General features: G+C 46.7%; 2 protein-coding genes and 1 pseudogene across 3 annotated transcripts in view; all 3 read right to left on the reverse strand.

Moving 5' to 3' along the window:
- Positions 1–617: 617 nt before the first annotated feature.
- On the reverse strand, positions 618–11,838 carry LOC307207351 (bone morphogenetic protein 4-like; the record flags this gene model as incomplete). Its single annotated transcript, XM_079961119.1, has 5 exons — positions 618–1,065; positions 3,070–3,268; positions 3,575–3,697; positions 5,669–5,811; positions 11,586–11,838. The coding sequence occupies 5 exons, from the start codon at positions 11,836–11,838 to the stop codon at positions 659–661; spliced, it is 1,125 nt and encodes a 374-aa protein (XP_079817245.1). The 3' UTR covers positions 618–658.
- Positions 11,839–16,116: 4,278 nt separating this feature from the next.
- Positions 16,117–17,462, reverse strand: LOC307207352 (protein mago nashi homolog pseudogene; annotated as a pseudogene). The gene is made up of 2 exons: positions 17,450–17,462; positions 16,117–16,569 (listed from the first exon to the last, which is right to left on the reverse strand). The product of its transcript is annotated as a protein mago nashi homolog pseudogene (transcript).
- The window catches only part of LOC307207172 (uncharacterized protein), a 17,425-nt gene continuing 11,558 nt past the window's right edge, over positions 17,314–23,180 (reverse strand). Inside the window, exons 4-6 of the mRNA XM_079960937.1 lie at positions 21,982–22,163; positions 20,072–20,130; positions 17,314–17,730 (exon numbers count right to left, since the gene is read on the reverse strand). Of these exons, the coding sequence (XP_079817063.1) occupies positions 17,535–17,730; positions 20,072–20,130; positions 21,982–22,163 (437 nt within the window). The 3' untranslated portion in view covers positions 17,314–17,534. The remainder of the gene's footprint in view (positions 17,731–20,071; positions 20,131–21,981; positions 22,164–23,180) is intronic.

Consider the following 23,180-nt stretch of genomic DNA (forward strand, 5'->3'; position numbering starts at 1 on the left):
GTGACAGCAGTCACGAAATTAAAAGACGCCTGCTCCTTGGGAGAAAAGCAATGACAAACCTAGACAGCATCTTAAAAAACAGAGACATCACCTTGCCAACAAAGGTCCGTATAGTTCAAGCTATGGTTTTCCCAGTAGTGATGTATGGAAGTGAGAGCTGGACCATAAAGAAGGCTGATCGCCGAAGAATGGATACTTTTGAATTCTGGTGCTGGAGGAGACTCTTGAGAGTCCCATGGACTGCAAGAAGATCCAACCTCTCCATTCGGAAGGAAATCAGCCCTGAGTGCTCACTGGAAGGACAGATCCTGAAGCTGAGGCTCCAAGACTTTGGCCACCTCATGAGAAGAGAAGACTCCCTGGAAAAGACCCTGATGTTGGGAAAGATGGAGGGCGCAAGGAGAAGGGGGCGACAGAGGACGAGATGGTGGGACAGTATTCTCGACGCTACCAGCCTGAGTTTGACCCAACTGCGGGAGACAGTGGAAGACAGGAGTGCCTGGCGTGCTCTGGTCCAGGAGGTCACGAAGAGTCAGACACGACTAAACGACTAAACAACAACCCAAAAACTCTGCTAGCCCAAGTTAGGAAGGATATTAATAAACAACATATCCTCTCCTGCCTCCCTGAACATTCCCACACGACGGAGGCGTGTGGCTCAATGGCAGCCGCAGCTCCCCGCCACCATGTCGTCGTACTGCTTGAGCACCACGTTTTCGTCGTCGTCGAAATATAGCAGGTTGATGGAGAACAGCTTGTCCGGCACGCAACAGGGACCGCTGACTTCCTGGCTCAGCTTCAGGGCGTTGATGATGGAGAGGACGGTGGCGTGGTTTGTGGGCCTCATGTTCTCCCCCAGCGGGAAGGGGCAGGAACCTTTGCAATGGTAGGCGTTGTAACCCCGGGGGGAGATGATCCAGCCGGACCACCCGATTTCCTCAAAGTCCACCGAGAGCGGGAGCCTCTGGCAAGGCAGCTGGTTGTCCACCGAGCGAGGGGTCCGCGTGCCGTTGGATTTGGGGCCTGCCAGATGTCCAGGAAGGGCCGCGTTCTGATCGGACAATTCTAAACAGGAGAGAACGAAAACGGAGTAGTAGTAATAATAACAACAATAATTTCTTATTCATACCCCGCCCATCTGGCTGGGTTTCCCCAGCCACTCTGGGCGGCTCCCGACAGAATATTAAAAGCACAATAGAACATCAAACATTAAAAACATCCCTAAACAGGACTGCCTTCAGATGTCTTCTAAAAGTCAGATAGTTGTTTATTTCCTTGACATCTGATGGGAGGGCGTTCCACAGGGCGGGCGCCACCACCAAGAAGGCCCTCTGCCTGGTTCCCTTTTCACAGGGAGGGAACTGCCAGAAGGCCCTCAGCGCTGGACCTCAGTGTCTGGGCTGAACAATGGGGATGGAGACGCTCCTTCAGGTATACTAGGCCAAGGCCATTTAGGGCTTTAAACGTCAGCACCGACACTTTGAATTGTACTCGGAAACGTCCTGGGAGCCAATGTAGGTCTTTCAAAACTGGTGTTATGTGGTCTCAGTGGCCGCCCCCAGTCCCCAGTCTAGCTACTGCGTTCTGGATTAATTGTAGCTTCCGGGTCACCTTCAAAGGTAGCCCCATGTAGAGCGCATTGCAGTAGCCCTAGCGGGAGATAACCAGAGCATGCACCACTCTGGCGAGACAGTCTGCGGGCAGGGAGGGTCTCAGCTGGCGTACCAGATGGAGCTGGGAGACAGCTGCCCTGGACCCAGAATTAACCTGTGCCTCCATGAACAGCCATGAACGGCCAGTTGAGAAAATTACCAACGTTTGCTTATCTTTCCGGAAACATTTAGATGCCACTCTCTCACAGAGCTGCTGGGCAATCATTTAAAAGTGCCACATTGCAAAATAAAGTTTAAAGTGTTGTCTTGAGAGACAATGGAGTGCACATCCGAAGGTGAAACATCAAAATGACCTCCCTTCGGCCTCCCTGATGTGGACCAAAGGAAAGCAGAGCAAGACTTTTGGCACCAGTTTGGCTGCAGAAATTGCCAGAAGGAGCTGTACAACCGTCTTAGGGACTCTGCTCTGGATTTGTGAAGGCCCAGGGTTTACACTGAGCCTTCTTGCAGCACAGATTTAGGACTTTTCCTTCTAGATCAGCGGTTCTCAACCTGTGGGTCCCCAGATGTTGTTGGACTACAACTCCCGTCATCCCTGACCTCTGGCCTTGCTAGCTAGGGATGATGGGAGTTGTAATCCAACCACATCTGGGGACCCACAGGTTGAGAAAGGCTGTTCCAGATGATCTACCCTCCCAGGTGGATGAACCCCACTTTCCCCTCCCTTATCTCTACAACACATGCAGAAAACTGCCTTCTTGACCATCGGAGCCACTCTTCGGAGGGTGCTGAAAAATCACAGTCACGGGAATAAGGTGTGTCCTGAAAATGGATATTTCAAGTGTCAAGGGGTGTGGAGGACATGAGCGTACGATGGAAACTAGGCGATGAAAGTCCATTATTCCTTGGACTATATGGAACTTGCTGAACTGACTCCCGAGACCAGAGAGAAGAGACGGTGGAAGAAGATTGGAAGAAGTTTAAGGAATATTTGAAAAAAAATATGTTAACATTTAAATCTTAGAATAGCTTTGGAAGGGGATATAGGCTGTAGGGTTAGAAGTGGAAGACAGTGTATTTTAAAATAGTATTATCTGTAAGGAATAAAATGTGAAGATTTTTATGCTTAAAGTAAGTGCGATAAACAAAAAAATGGTTAGCAATTACGATATATGTAACTGCTAAAGATGAGGTAAAATGAAAATCAGATGGGGGGATTGGGGAAAGCCCACCTAACAATGTTTAGGGGGGAAAGGACAAGACAAGAATGTGTTTGTATTGTTGGTTTTTCTGTTTGTGTTGTTTATTTGTGTTATAAAATGAATAAAAAAAATTGGGGGGGGGTGCATTATTCCAAGTTCACTACAGATGCTACAGTCTTGTATGTCCCCTTTTATTACAGCAAGGTCTTTGATCCTGCCACACCGATAGACAAAACACATCTTTCTTTACTCACCTAGGAAGGGGTTGCTGGGCAACAGGGCCCCTCGACGCCCGTCGTCTGTGAATAAAACCAGCATGGGCCTTTTGCTCTCGTGGTGGTCTCTGCCCGACGCGAACTGCACGGCTCCATCGTCTAGGGGTGCTCCACCGAGGGACCGCACAGTGACCAACAGCCCCTGGTTACTGCTCTCCTCGTCCATCCAGGAGCGGACCTGCAACGTCACGTCAGACCGGTTAATGTTTTGCACGCAGAGAGCCGTGTGGCTCGAGAGAGAGGAAGCCAAGCCGCGCCCGGTGGCAGAGGGGAAGATAATTTCGGTTGTCCTTTTCTGGACTCTTTTCCAACTCTACAGTCTCCACTTTTGAGACCAGAACTGCACACAGTACCCCCCAATGCGGTCGCACCACTCCCTAACCCTTGTATTCTTTGTTTTATAGAATACATATAATAATGTTGTGTTACTAAGCAAATTTAATAAAACAGTAAAAAAAAAAGAGAAAGAAACAAACAAACTCACCGCTTGCGTGATGGCGAAGACCTCCCAGCCCGTTCCCTGCAGGGCAAGGAGTTTAGCAGACAGTAGCTTCTTTCCTTCAGGGATATCCATGCTGTCTTTGTCAAGGACCTGATAAATGCTCACCTGAAAGGATGGAGAGGTAAGTCAAAGGAACCAGGTCTTGCTCACACCAACCCCAGAGTGCTCCAGTTTGTAAATGTCCCTTCGAATCGAGCCCACGGGAAATCCCACCCCGAGGTGCGGCAGTGGGGAAAAGCATTCTGCACATGCTCTCTGGAAACATCATTTGCAACTTCTTTCAAAGCTCTGTGGGGCAGCGGCGGCAGCCCCCAGGGCTTGGAAAGAAGATTTGGATGTCAACAGTTGTTTAATAATAATAATAATAATAATAAAATTTACTTATACCCCGCCCTCCCCGGTCAGAGCCGGGCTCAGGGTGGCTAACACCTATAAAATCACAGTAAAAATGTAAGGGGGAGGGGAACCGATTTAAAATATAGGTTAAAATGCAGCCGCATTTTAAAAGTAGCCCATAGATCAAGACCATAAGGGGAGGGAAACAGAAGGGTCAGACGGAGTCCAAACCAAAGGCCAGGCAGAACAGCTCTGTCTTGCAGGCCCTGCGGAAAGATGTCAAGTCCCGCAGGGCCCTGATCTCTTGTGACAGAGCGTTCCACCAAGTCGGGGCCAGTACTGAAAAGGCCCTGGCCCTAGTTGAGACCAACCCAACCTCCTTGTGACTTGGGACCTCCAAAATGTTGTCATTTGTGGACCTTAAGGTGCTCCATGGGGTATACCAAGAGAGGCGGTCCTGTAGGTATGTGGGTCCATGCCGCATAGGGCTTTAAAGGTCAAAACCAGCACCTTAAACATGACCCTGTACTCCACCGGGAGCCAGTGCAGTTGGTAATGCACTGGATGAATGTGATCCCGCGCCAAGAACCCCGTAAGGAGTCTCGCTGCAGCATTCTGCACCCGCTGGAGTTTCTGGGTCAGCTTCAAGGGCAGCCCCACGTAGAGCGAGTTACAATAATCAAGCCTGGAGGTGACCGTCGCATGAATCACTGTGGCCAGATCAGGGCGAGAAAGGTAAGGGAACAACTGCTTGCAGTTGGAAGCTTCCAGACTCAAACCAGGTTTTTGGGGGGAGACAAGCAAGCAGTGGAGGGCTGTGGGTGATAGCTCATTCAGTAGAGCATGAGGCTCTGCCTCAGGGCCATGAGCCCCACACATTGGGCAAAAGTTTCCTGCATTTCAGCGGGGTCAGACTAGATGACCCGCATGGTCCCTTCCAACTATGATTCTGTGATACGTTGCACACGAGGAAGACTTTATTTTATTTTATATGGGAGAACAGACTGCCTACTCCTCCTTATCATAATCAATAAACATGTCTGGAATATTTTTCTGCAAAGCTTTTTGGACCATAGATACCCAAAGCCCCACTTCTCTTAGGCTGCCAAACCAATCAGCCTAAGAGATTTTTTTTTTTTAAAAAAAAAAAACATTTTAAAATTTTGGTTTTCGCCATGTTTTTCAATTAATGCATCTGCTCACTTGACAGGCGTTGATTATTAAAAGAGCAGACAACTTGACCTTTCATTTCAAGGGCTAAGTGTACCATGTTGAATTCTGCCAGAAAAGTCCTTCAACCAAAACGAAACACCAAATAAGAATATCAGCGGTACTGTAGAGAACAGAATTTAAAGACGGAAAGTGCTGAAACAGTAAATCAGGAAAACAGAAATAAGTTTCCTGTTTATGCTCGACTGCCGAGTAACTTCAGCTATTAACAGAAAACGAAGCAAGGAGTAAAAATATAGGAAACAACTTTTAAGCAAGCGCAAAGGTACTGTGAAAAATCATGAATATTGTCCAAGTTCGCTGCCAAAAATTAACGAGGGCACATTTTGAAGGGTTTTTGTTTTACTAGATACTTGGAAACTTCTAATGTTCAGCGCACAAGGAAGACTTGACCATTATTGTCCCAAATTCTATGGGGAGTGCGATTCCCGACAACTGGGTCTTCAGAAGTCAAGAGTGCCTCTGGGCATGGAAAGAGCGGAGCTCTCGGGGAAGGCTTTGGCCATTTACCTGGCAGAAGTGCTGCCTTCTGGGAAGAGGTCCATCGGCTGCCCTCGCCCGCAGCTTGAAGAGGTGTAGCTCAGCCGTGAGGACTCTCTCGTTCTTTGCCACGCTGGACAGGATGAAGAGGAATCGCATCTGGTCACCGTGAGCTGGAGAAGGAGGAAGTGAAGGTTATTAAAAATGTCCTTTTGTCGTATTTTGTTAGCTAAAAAGTGGAAAACCCAAGAATTACCAACAATAGAAGAATGTCAGGTGAAGATGATAGATTTTTCGGAGCTAGCCAACCTAACCGGAAGAGTCCACGACCAGAAGGAGGAGGAGTATCAGGAAGAGTGGAATAAATTTAAGGATTATTTAGTTAAATTTGCTAAGTTAAACTAACTGGAAACAGCTTGCAGATACTTAATGGGCTTAGGATTTTATTTATGTTAAGTGATGAATTAATATGTTTAATTCCAAAAGGTGAAGATCTAAGGATGTTAATGTTTAAGTTAAATGTCATAAAAATTGGGATTTGGAAAACCGTTAAAAGGACATGCAATGAAATTCAACCAAGGGGAAGCGAGGAAGTCACTTAACAAAGTTAATAACTGTAATTTTCAATAAGGCTATGATGTTTGTTTGTTTGTTTTGTGTGTTTGTTTGTTTGTTTATAATGTGAAAACTAATAAAATTTTTGAGGGGGAAAAATGTCCTTTTGTCACTCTCAAGGCTCATCCACACTCGACTGCCATTTGTTCAGATTCAGTGCTAAAGAGCAGGGGTAAACAGAGATGTTGGAAAAGCCCTTTTTTTTCTGCAGCGCTTTCCAGCAAATAAAATAGCAGCCACCGGAGGCTTAGCTGAGCAGGAACCGCTAAGGTCACCCCGCAAACCTGCTGATGCCGTGATGATCTGGGTTCAGATCCCGGCTCAGCTGCGAAGTCCACCTTTCTCTCGGTGTAGCACATAGGCAGGATTTCAGGGCTCAAAACCAGAAAAGGGAAGCAGTGGGTGAGAGAGAGAGAGAAGAGTGACTAGTGGGGTGCCACAGGGTTCTGTCTTGGGCCTGGTCTTATTCAACATCTTTATCAGCGACTTGGATGATGGACTCAAGGGCATCCTGATCAAATTTGCAGATGACACCAAGCTGGGAGGGGTGGCTAACACCCCAGAGGACAGGATCACACTTCAAAACGACCTTGACAGATTAGAGAACTGGGCGAAAACAAACAAGATGAATTTTAACAGGGAGAAATGTAAAGTATTGCACTTGGGCAAAAAAAATGAGAGGCACAAATACAAGATGGGGGACACCTGGCTTGAGAGCAGTACATGTGAAAAGGATCTAGGAGTCTTGGTTGACCACAAACTTGACATGAGCCAACAGTGTGACGCGGCAGCTAAAAAAGCCAATGCAATTCTGGGCTGCATCAATAGGAGTATAGCATCTAGATCAAGGGAAGTAATAGTGCCACTGTATTCTGCTCTGGTCAGACCTCACCTGGAGTACTGTGTCCAGTTCTGGGCACCACAGTTCAAGAAGGTCACTGACAAACTGGAACGTGTCCAGAGGAGGGCAACCAAAATGGTCAAAGGCCTGGAAATGATGCCTTATGAGGAACGGCTAAGGGAGCTGGGCATGTTTAGCCTGGAGAAGAGGAGGTTAAGGGGTGATATGATAGCCATGTTCAAATATATAAAAGGATGTCACATAGAGGAGGGAGAAAGGTTGTTTTCTGCTGCTCCAGAGAAGCGGACACGGAGCAATGGCTCCAAACTACAAGAAAGAAGATTCCACCTAAACATTAGGAAGAACTTCCTGACAGTAAGAGCTGTTTGACAGTGGAATTTGCTGCCAAGGAGTGTGGTGGAGTCTCCTTCTTTGGAGGTCTTTAAGCAGAGGCTTGACAACCATATGTCAGGAGTGCTTGGCAGGGGGTTGGGCTCGATGGCCCTTGTGGTCTCTTCCAACTCTAGGATTCTATGATTCTATGAGAGAGAAACTGAATAAAGGGCAACTGGTAAATGCATCAAGGGCTCAGTCGAGATTCGAACTCAGCTCCCCTGAACCCCCACCATTCCGAAGCGCAGGTTAACGCTTTGCAGATGGCACGGAAAGAAGGATTGCTCCAATTAGCCCTAGTGAATGTCAAGACGGAAAGGATTTTCCCAAAGGAAGTGTATCGAGGGTCCTGATCCCAGGTCAAACAACAAAAGCCAGGTGGGTTCATTGTGCCAGTGCTTTTGTGTGTTTGAGGTTGGGACCCAGCCTGCTTTAAGCCTTGAAAATGCCACTTGTGAAAAAAGACGAAAGATTTATACGATCTGAAGAGAAACCAGAGTATATTAAGAATATCATATAGTAAAAGGCCAGAGGCATTCCTTTTAGGAATTTTAAATGACAATATTCCAAAAGACAAAACGAATTTTTTTCTTATACGCGACGTCTGCAGCAAGAATCCTGGTGGCTAAGTACTGGAAAGGGAATCCGTCACCCACTAGGGGAGAGTGGCTATGTAAGCTCTCTGAATACTTAGAATTAGCCAAATTGACAGACGTAATAAGACAAAAACCAAAAAGTGAAGTTGAAAAAGAATGGGAGTGCCTAAATGGGTACCTCAAAAGTCAAGGTTCGAGGGCAGAAATCTGGCTAAGTCTGGAATAACCTTGTGAAGTGAAAGGATATGAAAGAAGGATTTATATCTAGATGTTAGGATAGAGATGATAAAGAAAACAGGAAAACAGGAGGACACAATGAGAGATAAAGGAGGTGCTGTGGGATTGGTGGAAGTCAATGTCTTGTTGTTGTTTTAGTGGTTATAATATTAACTTGTAAGATATGGATTTGTTGTTGTTTTGTTGTTGTTGCTGTTGCTTTTTTTAGTTTTCGAATGTTGATTTTTGTGTGTTGTGTATTTTTTTTTATATCTTTCGTGTTGTTGTTGTTGTTGTGTGGAAAATACTAATAAAATTTAATTTAAAGAAAAAAGAAAAAAAGAAAGTGCCACTTGTGGGGAGAAAACACACACACACACAGCAGCAGCATATGCCCAAATTTCTGCAAGGAAAATTGAGTAGGTTTAATCCAGCACTTGAATGTTGAAAATCTCCTTTCTTTCCAGGTGCTACAGAAACATGCATGGTCGCCTAACAGAGCCATGCATTGCCTCCTAAATTCCACGTTAAAGGGTGGTTTGCAGTGGCCCATGAGGAAAAAAAATTCCATGTTAGGGCAATTCCTAAATTAGTCATTTTTGGTGGGATTGTCCATTAGTTAATGAATTCTGGGAACAGATTGGTATAGAAATATTGGGAATTGTGGGTAGGAAGGTGGAAATATCTAAATTAATGGTTCTTATTAGCCTGAGGTAGCACCGAGTTAGAAAGAAAAGAAGAATGTAAATGGGTAAATTTGATGGTAATTGCAGCCAGATAGGTTATAGTGAGTAATTGGAAAAATGCAGAAGAGCTAGGGGTGAACCAATGTAGGGAAAAACTGAATAATATTATAATCTTAGAATATCTAACTGAGAAGATACATAAAATGAAATGGTTTAAGGTCAGTGAGGAGGATTGGTTTGAGAAGATATTGAATTATTTGGGCAGGTTTGAACAATTTGGGGCAACTAAAATGTTAAAAGTTAAATAAACCTTGTGAAGGGAGAAGTGTTAAGGTATGTAGAATTGTACATACGGTTGATTTGAATATGTTATTATTGATTATGTATACTCAATGTATCAGCCGCCTGGGGGGGTTTCACTGTGTTTTGGTTGTTGGTAAAAAAAAATTAAAATTAAATAAAAATTCCTAAATTAGGCTGACGAAAAGGCTGACACAGGAATAGTGTGCAAGCTTTCATGTTCTCCAGAACTCTTCACCTCGCCTGAGGAAGAGCTCTGTGGGACTCAAAAGCTTGCATGCTGGTCATGTAACATTTTTTGATGACCTGGTAAAGAAATGTCCCAATATGGAATTTATTTGATGGGGCCAACACAACTACGTTTATTTTTTGTGTTACCTGGACATAACTTGAGTGCAGAAAGTGGACATTTAAAAGAGTGAGTTTCAACACTTATTTTGACGTTAACCTCACCCCCACTCCTAAAAATAAGAGGAAATGTCTTGCATCTGATGTTAGCCCTGTCAGAGCTGACCTGCTGAAATTAACAGATACAAATTACTTGGGTCCATTAATTTTAAAAGGTTGACTCTGAGTAGATACAACCCAATACGTTTAGGGTGCGTTAAATGTGAAATATTTTGGAAAGATAACATGTGCCAGAAGGCTGTTATTTTTGCTGCAACTGACTCACAGTTCCCCCTCTGCAAGCTAAAATGCATGTTTGCAATTGTAAGTGAATCACTGGTTCACTAGTAAAACTGAGTTAAAGGTAAAGGTAAAGGTACCCCTGCCTGTACGGGCCAGTCTTGACAGACTCTGGGGTTGTGCGCCCATCTCACTCAAGAGGCCAGGGGCCAGCGCTGTCCGGAGACACTTCCGGGTCACGTGGCCAGCGTGACATCGCTGCTCTGGCGAGCCAGAGCCGCACACGGAAACGCCGTTTACCTTCCCGCTGGTAAGCGGTCCCTATTTATCTACTTGCACCCGGAGGTGCTTTCGAACTGCTAGGTTGGCAGGCGCTGGGACCGAGCAGCGGGAGCGCACCCCACCGCAGGGATTCGAACCGCCGACCTTTCGATCGGCAAGCCCTAGGCGCTGAGGCTTTAACCCACAGCGCCACCTGCGTCCCTTACTGTGGTTACTGTGCTGCAAAATGATGCACATCTAAAAAAGCGTGTCCTCAACGTGAAAAGTTTGGAAAGATCTGATCTGGTCCAAGTCCCTTGCGATGCAGGAAAATGTAGCGTTCCCATATGGGGATCAAATCTGCAATCTTGGCATTTATCAGTGCCACCCTCTAACCAAGTGAGCTATCCTGGCTCCAAGGAATCATTTCCTGATCTGGATAAAATATAAAGATACTGACAATAACAAGGAAAGGCAGTGCTGCTTTGTGCATAAGAATACCACCATCTGCACACCTGTGCTGAATTTTTACAAAACAGTGTGCAAGCTTTGGAGTCCTTCAGAAAAACTGAAGTAGAGGTTTGTGTGAAGATCAAACCCCAAAACCCAACAGGGACAGAACTACCTAAACTATATAGAAAATTATTCATGTATGCTACTACAGCGGCAAGAATGTTACTCACCCAAAAACGGAAAGAATCAGAAGTTTCAGAAAAAGAAGAATGGATACAAAAACTTATGGAAGAAGCAGAAATACTTAGTGGAGGAATTAGAAATCAAGACAACAAAATTTTATAAAAGAATGGAAATTGGTTAGTGAATATTGACAGATAAATTGTAAACAGATAAGGACATTGGCAAGATTATTGTAATAACCTGCAGTTTCATAAGAGTACATATTTAAAGTAGATGAATAAATGGGCAAATTAAGTTAATTTGGATATGCAGAAAAGATAAATTTAAGGAACCGCAGAAAGAGGGGGGAGGGAGTTGAGTTTGGAAATGTTAAAATGGTTGTAAAATTAATGGAATGTATAAACCTGAAAAGCAAAAATAAAATAAAATAAAATAAAACAGGCCAAATGCCTTCATCACAAGGAAAGGTGTCAGATTTTAGGCCAGCTGTGGGGAACCTTTGCTTTTCCAGATGTTGCTCAGCTGCAGCTTCCATCAGCTCCAACAGACCCACGGATGGTGGTGACATCCAGAGGGTGCAAGGTTCCCCACGCTGGGCTTTAGATAGCCATCCTAAAGGCACTGCTTTTAGGGGTTGGGTGGGAGGGACAGTTTGCAGCCCTTGGTGGGGTCCCTAACAACAACCGCCCATCACCTCCCTCCTGTAAACCCCGCCAAGAAAGCCTGCCTTGTGCCCCAGAGACCCTGGCACCCCTCTTGCCAATGCCCCCTCTTACTTTTGTCCAGAAAGCTGCGCACTGTATTGCCTTCCAAGATGTCCGGGTCTTTGGTGACTCCATCGTCATCGGCCACCGTGTTGTAGAGGTCCACCATGTATTGGGGAGGCCGGATGATGTGCTGGGGAGATTGAGGGGGGTCCCCAATGCCAAAGACCTCCAGCAGCCTCTTGAGGGCCTGGGCTCTTGTGCCCTCGGAGGCCCCCGCCTCCAGATGGGCAGGAGACGAGGGTCTGCAAGGCAAGGTGGGCATCCATGCCAGGAGAAGCAGAAGCAGTTGCTGGGGGTGGAACATAGCTGATTTCTCTCCCTCTAACCTCTCCTTACATCTGGCTCCCCTACAAGGCTGCACTTATAACCAAGGCTGCTGCCCATTTCTTGGCCCCACAATGAGCTCCATAGATTAGGCCCCCCTGCTAATGGGCCACTCAGGAAGGGCTAATTGCGATGCTAACAAGGTGCGAAGGAACACACAAGCCTTTTCTGGGGAGGGTTGTGGATTCTCTCCCTTTGACACCCCTTTCCAGAAAAGAGGAGGGTGAACCTGGCTTGGCAGGAAGCAGAAGGGAAACCAGCTGCCAAAGTTTATTCAGTAGGCAAAGGCTGGGTTTGCTCTCCCTGGGAGGCTAACGGGTGTGTAATGGGGCCATTAAGGTAGGGATTAAGGCAGCCTTTCTGCACGAAGGAAGGAGGGGGAAGGCTAATACACAAGCAAGAAAAAAACGAGGAGCCAAGCAACCTTATTTCCCCGCAAAACAGAGCGTACGTCATGCATTTGGATATAGATGCACAGAGACACATAGAGGGACAGAGAATGAAAACAGGGGTATGCTTGAAACCCAGCTGTCAATCCCATCAAAACACCACACACTGTTACTTTATCCTGTAAAGCTGTATGAAAAGCTGAAGGATCGATACTTAAAATTGCTTGTCACCCTCAGCAACATCAACAAAATCGGGTATTTGCTGTCTTGCTTGGTCAAACCAGCCATGTCTCAAGGGAGCGGAGTTTGCGGCGGAAACCTCCCAACTCAGGAAAACCTCAGGAGTCCACCCTTACGCTTAGTAGTAGTACAGTAGTAGTAGTAGTAGTAGTAATAATAATAATAATAATTTATTTGTACCCCGCCCATCTGGCTGGGTTTCCACAGCCACTCTGGGCGGCTTCCACAGAGACCAAAAATACACTAAAATATCACACATTAAAAACTTCCCTGAACAGGGCTGCCTTAAGATGTCTTCTAAATGTCAGGTAGTTGTTTATCGCTTTGACATCTGATGAGAGGGCGTTCCACAGGGCAGGTGCCACTACCAAGAAGGCCCTGTGCCTGGTTCCCTGTAGCTTTGCTTCTCGCAGTGAGGGAACCGCCAGAAAGCCCTCGGAGCTGGACCTCAGTGTCCGGGCAGAACGATGGGGGTGGAGACGCTCCCAGAGATAAGAGATAAGAACCACCTGACGTATTATAAGGATTTTTTAAAAAAATATAGATGCTTCTGAGATTGTGCACTCGCTGCTTTCCTTTTCTTCCTTTTCTGCTTTTTGCCTATAACCTGCATTTGGCTGAGCAATACAGTTTTGTATGTGCAAAATATTACTCCCACAATTGTTGCGTTATTATAGGAGCAGAGGAAGCTAGCCTCGCCACACAGACGTCCTAGTCCTTGTGGTCCAGAATCAAGGGCTAATGATGCTGTGTGTCCACCCAGGTCCAGAGACTCGCCAGCATTTCAGGCAGAAATTGATCCCAGCCCTGCATCCAAACTGCGCATCTAAAATACATTTACAGCAGTGGCCTCCCCGGGGTGGAAGCCTAGGCAGTGTGCATGGTGGTCTTGGGGTGCTCAAACAACAAGAACCCCCCTTTCTCGGCCTCACTGTTGGGGACCAAAGGAAAGCAGAGCAAGACATTTGGCCCCAGCTTGGCTGCAGAAGTTGCTGGTACAAGGTGTCATACAAACCGCCTTAGGGACTCCGCTCCAGATTTGTGTAGGGTGCACTCCTGAGCCTTTTCATCTCCCAAAAATGTACCACAAGACAGCAGAGGTTTCATATCAGAGTTTTTCTTTTCCTAGATGGGCTCCGTATGGTTAAAGCTATGGTTTTCCCAGTAGTGATGTATGGAAGTGAGAGCTGGACCATAAAGAAGGCTGATCGCCGAAGAATGGATGCTTTTGAATTCTGGTGCTGGAGGAGACTCTTGAGAGTCCCATGGACTGCAAGAAGATCCAACCTCTCCATTCGGAAGGAAATCAGCCCTGAGTGCTCACTGGAAGGACAGATCCTGAAGCTGAGGCTCCAAGACTTTGGCCACCTCATGAGAAGAGAAGACTCCCTGGAAAAGACCCTGATGTTGGCAAAGATGGAGAACACAAGGAGAAGGGGACGGCAGAGGACGAGATGGTGGGACAGTGTTCTCGAAGCTACCAGCATGAGTCTGACCAAACTGCGGGAGGCAGTGGAAGACAGGAGGGCCTGGCGTGCTCTGGTCCAGGGGGTCACGAAGAGTCGGACACGACTAAACAACAACGAGAAGAAGATGGGCTCCCTTCCCAGGTGGACAAGCCCCACCTGCGCCTCGCTTCCCTCTGCAGCACCCACGCTTGGACCCACGCTTGGTCTCGTCCGCTCTGTCCGCCAGAGCCTGTCTGTGCATGCAGGAGAAGCCCCTAACTCACTGAGGGCTTGAGACCCATCGGCTCCCCTCACCTGGTTCAGCTGGCCAGTCAAAGCCGTTTCCGGGGTGTGGCTGCTCTTGCTTCTAGGAGCCACAGGTTAGAACTGGGTGCAGAGTGGGGGGGGGGGGATAAACCATCCCAGAAGGAGCAAAGTGTGCCCCCCACCAGAGGTACTGCCCCTCCCTTAACATCCCATACAGCCTGCATCTAAAATAACTCTCTTAGAATCTGTAGTCTGGTTGAGGGTGCTTGGAACAGCAGCGCTTGGAGGGGTAAACTACATTTCCCAAGATTCTTCGGGGGCGGGGGGGACTGCAGCTGTTCCAAGTGTTGCAAATGTGCTTTTACTGTGGTGTGGACTGGTCCTGTGCAAAGTGAGGATTGTACCGCTTAGCCACAGGGCTTCCCTGCTGGAGCGTCCGTTTCTTTCTCTTTCTTTCTTAAATTTTTTTATTTCATTTTGACAAAGTAATCATCATAAATAAATAAGAATCAAAATGTGCACCCCACCACTGAGACTTTTCCATTGTAACTATCCAACCTCCCAAAATTTCAACACCTCTTGCGATGGTTTGACCCCTTTCCGTTTTAACAGTACAAATTCCACAAATGCCTTCCATATCTCCTCAGAATCTTTTCTCCTGCATATTCCCCGTCCTACCTTAATGGCACATGTTAATTTATCATTAATAGCTGTGTCCCACACCTTTTTATATCATTCTTCCATTTTATATTCTGCTTGCCCCTTCCACTTCCTGGCTATAATAATTTGTGCACCTGTCAATAAATTTGTGAGTGACTCCTTCTTAGCCTGCGGACCTTCCACCCCATCGTAAATTGATAATAACGCTACCTCTGGAATTTTGGGCAGCTTTAACCCAGTGATTTCTGTTATCTCCTTAAACACCCTTTGCCAGAAAAAATGTACACATTTACACACCCACCACATATGAACATAATTCCCTGTTTCCTGGCATCCCCCCCAACATAACACCAAACATTCCTTGTTCATTTGATTTAATCTGACTGGTGTTCAATACCACCTCCAAACTAATTCATAATTATTTTATGTTATTCTCATGGAGAACATTGTAGTGTCCATATCTGGCTCTGCGTGCTCAGAGGTTTTATGACTAGAGGTGCAGAGAATGACGAGGAAGGAAGAATGAGAACAGAAGCAATGTTTTACTCCCAAAAAGGAAGCAGAGACTCTGTGGTCACATCTGTAAAGGTAAAGGGACACCTGACAATTAGGTCCAGTCGTGACCGACTCTGGGGTTGCGGCGCTCGTCTCGCTTTATTGGCTGAGGCAGCTGGCGTACAGCTTCCGGGTCATGTGGTCAGCATGTCTAAGCCGCTTCTGGCGAACCAGAGCAGCGCTCGGAAATGCCGTTTACCTTCCCGCCGGAGCAGTACCTATTTATCTACTTGCACTTTGACATGCTTTTGAACTGCTGGGTTGGCAGGAGCTGGGACTGAGCAACGGGAGCTCACCCCATTGTGGGGATTCGAACCGCCGACCTTCTGATGGGCAAACCCTAGGCTCTGTGGTTTAACCCACAGCGCCACTCTTTTATCACTTGAGCTGTTGTGGTTTTTGCAACCAATTGCTCTTCCCAGGGAACTGTAGTTCTAGGAGAGAAAGAGGGATCGTCAAATGACCATCGGCCCTTGTAACAAACCATAAAGTTCCCAGCATTCCTGAGAGGAAGCCATGTGCGTTTGAAGTGGCATGAAACTGCTTTAATTGCATGGTAACCCTGTCTCTAATAATATGGGACACTTTCAACACTTCTGAGTTAAGTCAGAGTTCAGTCCTGTATCCCGGCTGCGACATCATCAAATGACCCCTCTTTGCAACATTGGCATGTTTTTGTTTTTAAAAGGGAAAAAAGGCTTTTTAGCATTTATTAAACTCACTCTGTAAAAAAATCTGACACACATAAAACCAATGAGAGATAAGGAATGGAAAGAGACCCCGCCGAAAGAAACTTGACAGTACAAATTTAAATCCATACAATTTAAATTGGCTTAATCTTGAAGTGTAATCCAATGAGACTGAAGACGAGATACTTGAGGGCCTGGACAACATAGCAAAACACTTGTATACCTTCTGGGTCCTTGGACTGATTTACATCAATAAGAGAACCAATTTTTGATGCGGTAAAAGAGATGTGTTCATCGCCAATTACAATTTCAAGCTCCTGCTGGCCAACTCTGTCAGGATGCGACCATAAGGCATCATCTTCTTTCGTGATTTCACTGTCGTCGATTATCCTCTTTAGCTCTTCCATCACACTTTTGTGTACTTAGGATTCTTTTGCCTGTTGTCTTTGTCTGTTGTAGTCATATATAGTCATATTATAGTAAAAGCTCTGGTTTTCCCAGTAGTGATGTATGGAAGTGAGAGCTGGACCATAAAGAAGCCTGATCGCCAAAGAATGGATGCTTTTGAATTCTGGTGCTGGAGGAGACTCTTGAGAGTCCCATGGACTGCAAGAAGATCCAACCTCTCCATTCTGAAGGAAATCAGCCCTGAGTGCTCACTGGAAGGACAGATCCTGAAGCTGAGGCTCCAAGACTTTGGCCACCTCATGAGAAGAGAAGACTCCCTGGAAAAGACCCTGATGTTGGGAAAGATGGAGGGCAGAAGGAGAAGGGGACAAAAGAGGACGAGATGGTGGGACAGTGTTCTCGAAGCTACAAACATGAGTTTGACCAAACTGCGGGAGGCAGTGGAAGACAGGAGTGCCTGGCGTGCTCTGGTCCAGGGGGTCACGAAGAGGCGGACACGACTAAACGACTAAACAACAACAACAATGGTTAAAGAGTACAAAACATGGAGCCAGTTATACCAAAGGATCGTTATTAAAGTATTAAAATGCCCTGAGTCACTATTTCAGGCATATTTGATCATAGGTCAAGGGGAGGGGGTTTTCCTTGGTCATGTACCTCCTTGCTTAGAGAGGAAATAAAGTTGACCAAACAGGTCCTAAAACATCCTTTTTCCTTTGGTCCAGCTTATTAGTTTCCCCAGCAGGACAATATCCCAAACAGGAAACTTGGCCCCATCTAAACCTCTCCCCAAAACGTGCAATGATCATTCTAGCCGCTTATAAGCAGGTGCACTATTGAGTCTTGAAGGTTGAAATAACTGAAACCTACTCCCCCCCCCCCCCCAAAAAAACCCCATTTATTCATGTATTCGCCACCTCCTGACAAACTACATCTGGGGGAGACGTTGGCAAGCGGAATCCTCCTCCCTTTGGCTTGTTAAATTAAACCTCGTGTTTCGGGGGGCGCCCGTTCCAGACCCTTTAAGACCCCGCATTTGCAAGCTCGGATGGCAAAGACGGTGCGCAGCTCCCCTCTTCGGCTCCGGAAGGTATTTGTTTCGTATTGGTGAGGGATGCAGGAGCTGGAGATGTCTTCGCGCCAGACAATGCACATGCCTTGGCTTTGAGGGTTCCTGTGTTGAGAAGAAGAGTTTGGATTTAATATCCCACTTTTTCACTACCCTAAGGAGTCTCAAAGCGGCTAACATTCTCCTTTCCCTTCTTCCCCCACAACAAACACTCTGTGAGGTGAGTGGGGCTGAGAGACTTCAGAGAAGGGTGACTGGCCCAAGGTCACCCAGCAGCTGCATGTGGAGGAGCGGGGAAGCGAACCCAGTTCACCAGATTACGAGTCCACCGCTCTTAACCACTACACCACACAGTTGGCTATGAGAGCCAACTTCAGGCTAGGGCGTCCTGTTAAACCAGCCTGGCTCCTTCCAGGTGTTGTAAGGCTACAACTCTACATGGGGCCCGATCCAGAGGCTCCCACTGGTGCAAAACACCAAGTCCAGACTGCAATCCCTGCTGTGCAACTCGCTGGCTCTGTCTGGTACAGAGGCTGAGACCCTACCTGCCCACAGACTGTCTCACCAAAGTGGTCCATGCTCTGGTTATCTCCCGCTTGGACTACTGCCATGCGCTCTACGTGGGGCTGCCTTCGAAGGTGACCGGAAACTACAACTAATCCAGAATGCGACAGCTAGACTGGTGACCGGGAGCGGCCGCCGAGACCATATAGCACTGGTCCTGAAAGAGCTGTACATTGGCTCCCAGTACGTTTCCGAGCACAATTCAAAGTGTTGGTGCTGACCTTTAAAGCCTTAAATGACTATACCTGAAGGAGCATCTCCACCCTCATTGTCCAGCCTGGACACTGAGGTCCAGCTCCAAGGGCCTTCTGGCAGTTCCTTCCCTGCGAGAAGTGAGGTTACAGGGAACCAGGCACAGGGCCTTCTTGGTGGTGGCGCCCCCACTCTGCACTGTGCATTTTTAAGCAGTATCGTACCCCCAAAGAATCCCAGGAAGCATAGCTTGTTAGCATAGGGCGCAGGGATGATGGCAATTTATATTCACAAGGCCCGCTGAATTCAACAGGGTTTTCTCTCAGAATTGTGCAGCCTCAGCAGTGTTCAACAGCAATCCATGGAAAACCCTATCACTTGTTCCGATTCAGTGCTAAAGCACGCTGCAAAACATTGACACAGGTCTGAGGTGATATGGACACTGCTGCATTTTGGGGGGTGTTAACTACGGACCCTATGCTTCATGTATCAATTACTTGGCTTACGGAACACTGCCAAAAAAAAATATGAGGGTGTGTTTTGCTGCAAAAAGGCTGCAAAACTTTGGCACGGGTTTAGGGGGGATCCTAAATGTTGGGGGCCATAGTTCATAATCCCGGGCAAGCACGGGTGCTCTTTCCACAGCAAAAAGACGGATAATGATGAACTGGAAAAATAAAAAATGCAGCTCCCTTCAATTGGATTGAAGACTTTTGTCAACTCACAACATACGAACAACTTGCATATAACCAAAGAGTTGCCATGGACAAATAATTCTACGATATCTGGAACTCATCCTTACAAATACTGTAATAGGTTAAGATCTGGTGAGGTACAATTAAAACCTTGCAAAGTATATACAGTTTTGGGAGTCCGTCCCCCCTTTATTTTCCTTTCCACACGGGTTCCGTTTCTCTTTTTCTTTTCCTCTCTCTTTTCTTTACGTCTCACCATGTTTAGCGCACATCTAATTATGTACTTTATAATTATATATACTTTATGTGCTTTATAATGATCTCTTTCAGCTTCTGCCTTCTGGAATAAGATACAGGGTTATAAAGACTAGGACTAGCCGCCTGAGAAACAGTTTCTGTCCAAATGCGATTCTGGTTTTAAACGCAGTGTAAGGTAGTCTCTGTTTGAGTATATTGTATTTAATTATTGGGTATCAGAGTTTTTAGGGGGCTAACCAGGCTGGGATAGCAGGCTTGTTGGTTTTTGAATGTCTGATGTAGATATTTTCCAGTTTCGTTGTTCTGTATGGGACAACGACAATAAAGATTATCGTATCGTATAATCATATATAAACCTTTGGCACAGGTTTGGAGGGGTTCCCAGTGTTGGGGTCCCTAGTTCATAATCCCCAGCCAGCGCAAGTGTGGATGAGCCCAGCATTGGGGTGGGTGTGTGGGTGTGTACTGAATGAATGATCCATTTTACACCTCTAGAAACCTCCCTCCCCCCCCCCTCCCCGTCTGTCGCTGAGCCCAATCCACAGAAATTAACAGGAACAATCTATTTGGATTCAGCTCTCAGGTGTTGCTATTGTGTGTGTGTGATCTCCTGTGCTTGTACACCTTCCCCTTGGAGCAGTTTGTGGGCATTACATTTAGAAATACAATTGTCATGTGTGTTTTTTTGGATGTGCACCTAGCACCTGTGCTCACACCTTTGGGGCAGCTGTGCTTACCATAGCAGGCAGGGACTTCGAGGGTCACATTGCCCTAAGCATCTTCCGACATCAATTTCCTGGAAGATTTGAAACACAAAAGGAGAAGGGGAAATCACTTGCCAGTCTCCCACTGTCTTTGACAGGGTGGTGGGAATTCAAAAGGATATGTGTCATTCACAAATACACTACCTAGGATCACCCACCCACACCATGGAAGAAGGAAAACACAGCTTGTCTTTGCAACAGGAAAACCACGGGGGGGGGGGGGAGGACACATTTTGCTAAACATCATTCCCAGAGAAATTATTATTTCGGAGTTTGATCGCTGCAGAAAACAGCACACAGAAAAAGAGAGTCCTTAAAAGCTGAGCGCATAACACGAAACTGGGAGGGGTAGCTCAGAAGATAAAATCCAGATACAAGCTGACATAATAATAATAATAATAATAATAATAATAATAATAATAATAATAATTTATACCCCGCCCATCTGGCTGAGTTTCCCCAGCCACTCTGGATGGCTTCCAATCAAGTGTTAAAAACAATACAGCATTAAATATTTAAAACTTCCCTCAACAGGGCTGCTTTCAGATGTCTTTTAAAAAAGAAGGATTGGGAGATTGGGCCCAGGCTAACAAAATGAATTTCAACAGGGACAAATGTAAGGTCCTTAGAAATAAACAGAGGCACAATAATAGGATGTGAGGGGCTGGGGGAACCTGGCTTGACAGCAAGACGTGCGGAAATGATCCAGGGGTTTTAGTCGACCATGAGCTTAATGTGAGCCAACAGTGAGATGCGGCAGGAAAAAAAGGCAAATGAAATTCTAGGCTAGCATGGCGTCCAAACTGAGGGAAGGAATAGTATCCCGCTCTATTCTGGGCTGTCCAGTTTAAGAGGGATATTTACAAGTTGGAAGGTGTGCAGAGGAGGGCAACCAAGATGATCAAGGGTCTGGAAAGCAAGCCATATGAGGAACGGTTGAAGGATCTGGGTATGTTTAGCCTAGAAAACAGTAGACTGAGAGGAGATATTGTCAGGAGTGCTTGCAGGAGCCAGTCCCTGTGACCAGTAGGACTTTGCAGGATTGGGGCCTTCCTAAGCTTGTTCTGGAGAGGCAAGGCGCAGCCGCACAGGTGAGGCCGCTTGGTAACTCACAGCACCTGGTGGCAAGAGCCGGGAAGGGATATAAGGTCAGCATTTCCCTTCGGCTCTTTGCCACAGCAACACGTTCTCTGCCTTGCTGCGTTTGGCTCCTTGACTCCTTGCTCCTAGGTCCTCAGACCCTTGACTTTGTGACTCCTTGCTTCTTGATCCTCGGACCCCTGACTTTGTGACTCCTTGCTTCTTGATCCTCGGACCCCTGACTTTGTGACTCCTTGCTTCTTGATCCTCGGACCCCTGACTTTGTGACTCCTTGCTTCTTGATCCTCGCAACCCTGACTTCGTGACTCCTTGCTTCCTGACCCTTGGACCCTTGGCTTCTTGACTCCCAGCTCTCTGACCCTCGGACTCTTGGCTTTCTAACTTAGCTTCTGGACCCCTGTTCCTGCTCCTACCCCGCCATCTTACCCCTGGTCCCGACGTCCCCAGCCGGGACTTCGATCGCCCATGAACCGGACCATGACAGATATGATAGCCATCTCCAAATATCTTAAGGGCTGTTCTTTTGCCTTGGTCAAGCCACACCTGGAATACTGTGTCCAATTCTAGGCACCACAATTTAAGAAGGATATTGACAAGCTGGAACGTGTTCAGAGGTTGGTGACCGAGATGATCAAGGGTCCGGAAAGCAAGCCATATGAGGAACGGTTGATGGAGTTGGATAGGCTTAGCCCAGAGAAGAGGAGACTTGCTTTCCATTATCATGTTGGTTGGCCAGGGCGGATGGGCTTTGCAATGGAAGCAGGAAGAAGAAGCATTCGCACCTTAATCAGCTCCAGTTTTTCTCCCACAGAGTTGAGCACCTCCTCAAAGTAGTATTCCATGTGGGAGACCCGGTAACAGGACTCCCTCAGCCGGCAGCTCCCCAGGATCTGAACCACAGTGTGCCCGTCTGGGGTCTTCATCAGAACAGAGTCGAAATCCGTTGGCAGGCAGAAAAGCCCCTCTGAAAAGAGATCCGAGAGGGAAATTATAATTATAATTATAATTATAATTATAATTATAATTATAATTATAATTATAATTATAATTATAATTAATTAATTATTTATGCCACGCCCATCTGGGCGGCTTCCAACAAAATATTAAAATACAGTGGTACCTCGGGTTACATATGCTTCAGGTTACATACGCTTCAGGTTACAGACTCCACTAACCCAGAAATAGTGCTTCAGGTTAAGAACTTGGCTTCAGGATAAGAACAGAAATCGTGCTCCGGCGGTGTGGCAGCAGCAGCAGGAGGCCCCATTAGCTAAAGTGGTGCTTCAGGTGAAGAACAGTTTCAGGTTAAGAATGGACCTCCGGAATGAATTAAGTACTTAACCCGAGGTACCACTGTACAGTAATGCATCAAACTTTAAAAGCTTCCCTAAACCGGGCTGCCTTCAGATGTCTTCTGAAAGTCTGGTAGTTGTTGTTCTCTTTGACATCTGGTGGGAGGGCGTTCCACAGGGTGGGTGCCACCACCAAGAAGGCCCTCTGCCTGGTTCCCTGTAACTTGGCTTCTCGCAGTGAGGGAACTGCCGGAAGGCCCTCGGAGCTGGACCTCAGTGTCCGGGCTGAACAATGGGGGTGGAGATGCTCTTTCAGGTATACTGGGCTGTTTAGGGCTTGAAAGGTCAGCACCAACACTCTGAATTGTGCTCGGAAACGTACTGGGAGCCAATGTAGGTCTTTCAGGACCAGTGTTATATGGTCTCCACGGCCGCCCCCGTTCACCAGTCTAGCTGCCGCATTTTGGATTAGTTGTCATTTCCGGATCACCTCCATCTCCACCCCTCCATCCCTCACTGTGAGAGGTGAGGTTACAGGGAACCAGGCAGAGGGCCTTCTCGGTGGTGGCACCCGCCCTGTGGACCTCCCTCCCAGCAGATGTCAAGGAAATAAACAACTATCTGACTTTTAGAAGACATCTGAAGGCAGCCCTGTTTAGGGAAGCTTTTAGTGACTGATGTTTTATTGT

The sequence above is a fragment of the Podarcis cretensis genome (assembly GCF_951804945.1).
Source record: "Podarcis cretensis genome assembly, chromosome: 18".
Taxonomy (NCBI): domain Eukaryota; kingdom Metazoa; phylum Chordata; class Lepidosauria; order Squamata; family Lacertidae; genus Podarcis; species Podarcis cretensis.